At 47.6% G+C, this 8173-nt stretch overlaps 1 protein-coding gene across 1 annotated transcript in view; it reads left to right on the plus strand.

Annotated features, from left to right (window-relative positions):
• The window catches only part of PTPN9 (protein tyrosine phosphatase non-receptor type 9), a 70202-nt gene extending 62754 nt beyond the window's left edge, over positions 1–7448 (plus strand). The window contains exons 11-13 of the mRNA XM_061594937.1: positions 1273–1423; positions 3254–3461; positions 5314–7448. Coding sequence (XP_061450921.1) covers positions 1273–1423; positions 3254–3461; positions 5314–5528 — 574 coding nt within the window. The 3' untranslated portion in view covers positions 5529–7448. The remainder of the gene's footprint in view (positions 1–1272; positions 1424–3253; positions 3462–5313) is intronic.
• The last annotated feature ends 725 nt before the right edge of the window (positions 7449–8173 follow it).

Raw genomic sequence — 8173 nt, forward strand, 5'->3', positions numbered from 1 at the left:
AGCTGTAGGATGAAGCCAAGAGTCAGTGCTGGTGAATACACCGCATTCTGGAAGGCCATTCTTGCTCAGGCAAAATCTCCGCTCCAATCAGGAAGCCTTTTATGCCCCTTCCTGCCTCAGGGGTGCCCAATGGCCACTCAAGGTGGGCGGGGCCAGTCCAGCACCTGAGAATATTTCGCTGTCCTATTGCTGGGGTTGGCAGAAGATAGACTGGAGTGATTTGCAGTAGATCAGCAAGGATTCTGGGTTATGTCCAGCCAAGTCCTCCTGTGAGCAGGCCCACTAAAATGAAGGAACCTAAATTAGTCATGGTCATTCATGTCAGTGGGTCTACTTTGAGTAAGATGAGCTTTGGACACCACCCTCTGTCTCCCAGTTATCAACAGCAGCAACAAAAATGCTTCAACCCATCCATCCCTGCTTTCTAAATTAGGCTGCTGACATGAAGGAAGGTTTTGCAGGGTGAGGAACCAGGAGTGGGTATGAGTTTAATTCTGTCACTGAAAACTAATTCCTGAACTGACAACCTGTTCTAGGGTGGGAAACCTCAGGCCGAGGGGCCAAATGCGGCCCTCAAGGCCTCTTCTTCTAGCCCTTGGAATGCTCTCTAGGCCACACCCCCTCTCCCCAGGCCACACCCCTCACTGACCTGCTTCATACCTCATACAGCTGAAATTAAGAATCAATCTTTCTTTCCAGGAATCTCTGGGAATTGCAGGTCTGTGAGAAGAATGCACCCTTAACAAACTACAGTTCCCAGGATTCTTTGGGTGGAACCCATGACTTTTGTAGCAGTATCATAGTATATGATTTATATGATGAGATATGATAGCACTCTTCAAGTACATGAAAGGTTGTCACACAGAGGAGGACCGGGATCTCTTCTCGATTGTCCCGGAGTGCATGACACAGAATAATGGGCTCAAGTTGCAGGAAGCCAGATTTTGACTGGACATCAGGAAAAACTTCCTGACTGTTAGAGCCATACTACAATGGAATCAATTACCTAGAGGTAGTGGGCTCTCTGACACTGGAGGCATTCAAGAGGCAGCTGGACAGCCATCTGTTGGGAATGCTTTGATTTGGATTCCTGCATTGAGCAGGGGGTTGGACTTGATGGCCTTATAGGCCCCTTCCAACTCTACTATTCTATGATTCTATGAAATGTATAGCACAGATGGGGCCTAGGTGTCATCAACAAACCATAGTCGCCTTCCATGTTTGTGTGTGTTAAATACGCTACCCCTTCAGATTTCCTCTCTTATATTCCAGGCTTGAAGAAGGAGGCAGAAGAAAGTGTGGCCAGTACTGGCCATTGGAGAAAGACTTCCAGACTTGCTATGCAACCTTGACGGTCACCAACCTTGGAGTGGAGAACCTCAGCCATTACAGGAAAACCATTCTGGAGATTTACAACTGTGAGGTAACCACAAATGTCTGAGGCATGCACCACAGGTGCCCTGTCCTGGTTCCTAGGAGGAGCCCAGGAGACAAGGAAGGTCAGTTGTCATGGCACCAAGGAGGGCTCCTAGCAAACACCTTGCTCAGATGAGGGCTAGAGGTGAATGGAGGGTTTTCTGAGCCCCTGTGCTCAGCCCACCTCTCCTGTGCCCCACCCGCTTTGTTTGAGAATTGCAGATGAGGGGAAGGACTGTGGCTCAGTAGCAGAGCACATGCTTTGCATGAAAAAGGTCCCAGGTTCAATCATTGGCATCTCCAGGTAGGACTAGGAGAGGTCCATCTGAAACCTTGGAGAGCCACTGCCAGTCAGTGTAGACAACAGTGAGCTAGATGGGCCTATGGTGTGACTCGCTTTAAGGAACCTTGGTAAGTTCCTATGACTGTCAAAGGACCAACCCATAGCCTGAAGATGGGCCCTTGTATTCCAGGTCTTCCTGCCTGGTGCACTCTCTGTGCTCTTGGGCAGGTGAGGTAATGTGGGAGGCTTTTGGTTCCTCAAGCCTAGGAGAAGGTGCCTGTGAAGGTCCCAGATCCGGTTCTATGGGCCCTGGTGGCATAGATCCTGCCTGCCAGCTTCAGGTTCAGTGGGCCCAAGATCACCAGCATCAGTCTCAGAGCCAGGAGCCTGGTCCAGCTCTTCAGCCAGTGGCCTTGTATTCTCTGGCTCAGTGTTTTGGGCTATGGGGTCATGACAACAGGTATATTTAGGTATTGAACAAGAAATGTGAATGCATTTGCTGGAAATTAAACCCAGATTCTATGCCTTCCAACAATTAGACAGCTTACAGATTTACACATTCAGTCTATTGAAGTAACTGGGGTTGAGTGGAGAATGTACATTAAAAACCAAACATTGGGCACATTCACTGGACTATCTTGAGAATGTTCATCTTCCTAATATGTGCATGGGAAACTCTGTAAATGGCCTGGTCAATGTGCACAATCTCCGATTCATGTTGGATGCTGTGAATATTATATGTTGACCAGTGAATCTGCAGTGCATCCAATTGGAGAATATTTGTACTGACTCAAGCAATGTGTGAAATACCCTGCTAATGGCTGGATGCTGTACATACTTCCCGACATTACTAGGAGGTTGAGCGCACAAGACCGTCACACGCTACAAACCCTCTCAAGATACTGGGCCACATGAACCCAAATTCAGCAGCAAGGAAAGCTAGTTTCTGTATTCTGAAGAAATCCTGAAAATCTGAATGCTTTCCCTCTTTTTGCACAATTGATTCTTCTGTGATGTCAAGGAATTATAGAGAACCATGTCCCCAGGTACTGGAAATCTTGATTCCTGATACGGTCATACTTCTGGCCTCTGAGAGTTCAACAGCCACTGGGGAAGGGCCATAGCTCAGTGGCAGAGCATCTGCTTTGCATGCAGAAGGTTCCACTTCAACCCCTGGCATTTCCAGGTAGGGATGAGAAAGACCCTTGCCTGAAATCCTAAAGAGCCGCAGCCAGTCAGTGCAGCCAGTACCAAGCTAGATGGACCAATGGTCTGACTCACTACAAGGCAGCTTCCTAGGTTCTTATCCCTCCATACTTTCGAATATCTTTACTTGGGGCTCCCATTACCTGTTGCTTCTAATAAACCTGTGAAGTAGCCCTGGGGTGACCTCTTGCTGATCCAAGGACAAGAGGCAGAGTGTTGAGCCCTGTGCCTTGGGGTGAGAAAAGAGTCTCCCCCTGCAGACAAGTGGGGGTAGCACAAGAGATGGTGTGAGCAAGGACATGCACCTGTCTTTCTCCCCACCACTACCATCGTTCTTTTCCCTTACAGAGCCGAGAGAGGCGCCTGGTGACCCACTTCCAGTATGTGAGCTGGCCCGACTATGGCGTCCCTTCTTCGGCAGCGACCCTCATCGATTTCCTGGGGGCGGTTAAGCAGCAACAGAGGGTGGCAGTAAGTGCCTTGGGGCCACGCTACAAAGGTCATCCAGGCGGGCCACCGATAGTGGTGCATTGCAGTGCTGGCATCGGCAGGACAGGTAAGGATACTGGGATGGAGAGGCTCTCCGTTGCTAACAAGGATCTCGGGTGGTACGGCTGGGAAAGACATCAGTCGCATACCTTAGTGACTGGCTGGGTCTGACCTGTGGCAGGGTCTTCTCAGTGGTGGTTCCCCATTTGCCGCCCTGGTTTCCTGCTGGGAGGAAGGGCGGGATATAAATCAAATAATAAATAAATTAAATAAATTAAATTGTGGAATGCCCTCCTGAGTGAGGTGCATCTGTCTCCCTCATTATTAACATTCAGCACGAATTTTAAAAAGTTCCTGTCCTCCTAGGCATTTGATGGTGAAAAATACCGTCCTCCGCAAGCTTGAAATTATTCGTTCTGAGGCTACATGGCTGTTTTTCAATGTTTTGAGATGTTCTTGAGTGTTTTAAAATGTTTCAAATACATTTTATTTTATTTTTAATTGTACTGTTTTACAACTTAGTTGTTTGCCCTCTTGGGCTCCCTTGGGAGGAAGGGTGGGGTAGACATTTCATTCATTCATTCACTCATTGTAAGAAAATAATAGAAAGCATAGAAAGCTGCCTCGCCAAGTCAGAGTGTTGGCCAGTCAAGCTCTGCCTTGGTTACTTTGGCAGCAGCTCCCAGGAGTCTCAGAAGAAGGGCACTCCCGTCGCCTGGTAACGGAAACCTTCAAAAAACTGAACAAAACTTGAGATCCTAGTTGAAGACCAATGGCTTAGATTGTTCAGTTGTACGGTTTGACAGCTTCTGTCCTTTTGGGCAGAAATCGTTGAGAAGGGCATCCTTTTACAAAGGGAGCATCCTCCACACTCGGTTCATAGAATATGGGATGGCTGCGTGTGTTGGGTAAGGAGACTGCAAATCAGATGGAGACAGTGATGGCATATTGAAGCAACTGTTGACACAGTTCTTGGAGGATAAGACTATCAATGGCTGTTAACCTTGATAGGTATGTTTTACCTCCACAGTTGGAGGCAGAATTCTTCTGAACACCAGTTGCTGGAAGCCGCAGGAGGAGAGAGTGCTGTTGTGCTCATGTCCTGCTTGTGGGCTTCCCATACACATTTGGCTGGCCACTGTGAGAACAGGATGCTACATGAGATGGGCCATTAGCCTGATCTAGCAGGCCCTTCTTATGTTCGCATGTTCAGTTCAAAAGTCCTTTTCAGCTCCAGAGAAGGTGGAAGTAAGCCCTGCCTTTTGTCGGGGGAGGTACCAATGCACCCTAACATTTTTGCAATGTTCTTTTTAAAAACGGGAGCTTCCTCTTTGAGGTCCCTTAGTGTGGCTTGCAGAGGGACAGCCCGTGTCAGCTTGTTGGAGCAAAACAAACTAAGAGTCTTGTGGCACCTTCAAGACTTAACACATTTATTGCAGCATAAGCTTTTATGGACTAGAGTCCACTTTATCAAATGCATGAAGTTGGCAGCTATACATGTGTATTCACACTCACACGTGTAGATTTCGGGTGAACCTTAGGAGAAGGCTCTTAAGCAGTATGATGTTGGAATGACCTAGAGGGTGATGGTGGACTCTCCCTAAGTGGAAGCCTTCAACCAGAATCGGGCTGGACTAGATAGCCTACAAGACCTCTTCCAATTCTTTAATTCTTCAGAGAGCAACACCTTGGGAGTAGGAAAATATCTATTTATCTATCATCTATTGTCTATCTATTAATCTATCTAAACTATCTAATCTATCTAATCATCCTTGACCATTGGCCATGCTGGCTGGGACAGCTGGGAATTGTTGTCCAAGAACATCTGAAGGACTCCAGGTTGGAGAAGGCTGATGCAGATTGTCCAGTGGGTTCTGTTATGGGGGTGGCTAATGACAATGTTCTTCATCTTCCCCCAGGTACCTTCTGCGCACTGGACATCTGTCTGTCGCAGCTGCAGGATGTGGGCACGCTGAATGTCTACCAGACGGTGGTGCAGATGAGGACGCAACGAGCCTTCAGCATCCAAACCCCAGAGCAGTACTATTTCTGCTATTTGGCCATCATTGAGCATGCGCAGAGAGAGAACCTGCTACCTGCCTCCTACGCCAGTGCAGGAAAGGAGAACAGCTAATAAGAATCTTGGCCAATGGCCATAACACAGTAGGGACCAGCCCACCATCCGCTTCCTCCCTCTTGACCAATCCGGATTTGTCAGCGTCTTCAGATGCAGCATCGCCAGTGACACTGATGCGAGAGCCAGCTTCTCTACACACAACGCTCTCAAAAACCTTTTATTTGACTAGCTGGCTAGGACAAGTCGCAACTGGTACCCATGGGCTATAAAAGCTTGCAGTCTTCATGACTAGCACCCTTGACTGAACTGTGCCTTATTAAACAAATAATAAAACCCAAACTTATGGCCCTGATTTGCCATTGGAGGCAAACAGGGAGAAGATCCAATTCTTTGCTGTGTGAGTAAGCGTCTTCCTTTTTTTTTTTTTTGCGATGGAGAGGACGTAGTTTCCCTGGTGTTGATGCTGTAGGAACCCTTTGCAGCTATATCTGAGGCTGAGTTTGAAGAAACCCCAACACTTCAGTCTTACCCACCACTAAGTCTGTGTGTCTGTATGTACATAATATACGCTCGTTGTTCCACAATGTAGCCAGTATTCTCTTGACATAGATAAGATGCAGTGTCATAATGTCTTACTGGGACCTCTTTTATTGAGTGGCAATGTCCAGTGTTACCATTAATTATATTAGTGGCTCTGTCTATTCCAGCCTTCAGCAACCTGGTGCCCTCCAGATGTTTTGGACTGCAACTCTCATCAGCCCCAGCTGGAGGGCACCAAGTTGCCAAAGACTGCTGTACCCCCTCTGTGCCAGTCCAGTCTAGTCCACCCCAATGTAGCTTTAGAATACTCGCAAATACGCACATGTTGTACAGAGTGTGTGCAGATGAACTACAGGTTGTGATGTCATGTTGCACAAATGCCTGGTGTATTTGTGTGATGCCACAGTGGGGTCCACCCCATCCTACGAGGATCTTCTGTGCCGCATCTTGATAGGACCCTCTTTTTTTCCACTCCCACCCCCCTTCTTTGCCTCCATTTTATTTTAAGGCGGCAGAAAAGGTTATTAACTAGGGTGAGGATCCGTGGATTTCTTTTTCCACAGTGTGGGCGTGGAGGTGTGTGTGTAGGAAACACTTGCACATTTCCCACTTGCCAGGAGCACTTAAGTGGTTGATGGTACGAAGTACACAGCAGGGGGCCAGGGGGGTTGTTTCCACTTAGCGGGGCTTTGCCCCCAACAACTGGGAGTGGAGGATGGGGACTTGACATTGGGCTCAGAGCTGCCCTCTTCCGTAGCCCTCCTTTGTCAGCCTGCCTGAGCCAGGTGATGGTGAGGATTGAGGAGAGAGAAGCTGAGGCAAGCGCCTGTCAGAGCCCCATAGGGAAGCTTGGGAGCCAAAAGAAAAAAGGGAGGACCATCCGAATTCTTGTCTTCTCCTCTCCAGCTTCCTTGCCTTGCATAGCCTGCCGATGACAAATTTGCAAGCAGCCAGCTTTCTTCAAGAAGACTGACACCAGTGGTGGCTGGTGGCTCCATATCTGTGGGGCAGTGAAATCCACTCCAGGTTTTATTCTGAACTTTGAAGAAGCTGTCCAAGGTACTGGGTTCAGCACCTTGGACAGCTCCTTCAGAATGTGGACTAAAACCCGGAACAGATTTCACTCCCCCATAGATATGGGGCCACCAGCCACCACTGGCTGACACCCCACCCCCTTTCTGCTCACAGAAGAGGAGAGCAGCGTTTGAGCCAAACTCAGTAACTTTATACTGGAATAAGCTCTTTTGAATGTGTATATTTTTTCTTTTTTACAATCGCTCTACTGTTTTCCTTTCTCTCTCGGTTTTGTATTTAACATTAACTTGATTAAATCCGAATTGAAGATAATTGTAAATGTTCCTATTCGCTGTTGTATGGCGATTCTCTCTTTCTCTGTCTCCCCCCACTCTTTTTTTTATTTACAAATAAATATACCTACAACCCACATGTTCATCACTGTTTCATTTGCTGCTTTCATTAAAGCAGGGCTAGAAGTGTCAGGCCTGTTTATCTAGCCCTTGCAACTCTTCCCAGACCTGCCCCTCATCAGTGCTTCCTCCTTCACTGCTTTTGCCTGGCTGGAACGTGCTCTTGAATCACGACGACGCCTCTTGCTTTCCTAGATGGAGAGTGATGTGTGTGTAAGTTGTAGATTTCTCTGGCTTTTGCATGGCAGGAATGTAGCTTGCTGTGCAAAGCTAAGAGTCGCATCCATTGCTCCACCTGCTTTTGCTTCTGGTCCCGCCCACCACTGGGGCATGAGGCCCTCATAAGATTGACTTGAGGGAATGTAGCCCTTGGGTTGAAAAATGTTTCTCACGCCTGAGTTAAAGTTTGTGAATGGCTGGAAAATGTAAGGAGTAGGTCAGGTTAATGCTTTGGGCAGCCTAGTATTCTGATACCTAGTGCTGAGTACCATGGCACCCTCCACATTTATTCCATAGCCCCAAAGTCCTTGCTTCATCTTCTGGATTCCTCTCCCCCTTCAAGGGGATCCTGTGGCCCTTCAGGTATCTGTCTTGCAATTGATGCTAAAGGCCTAGTTGCACATACTGAAAGCGGTGTGTTCAGTTAAGATTGTGAAAACTCACACATTACATAAGCCATATGTTTCTGACTAGAGGGTCATCATGTATACCATCTAAATTAAAAACATATCACAT

Source organism: Rhineura floridana, chromosome 14 (assembly GCF_030035675.1).
Source record: "Rhineura floridana isolate rRhiFlo1 chromosome 14, rRhiFlo1.hap2, whole genome shotgun sequence".
Classification (NCBI taxonomy): Eukaryota; Metazoa; Chordata; class Lepidosauria; order Squamata; family Rhineuridae; genus Rhineura; species Rhineura floridana.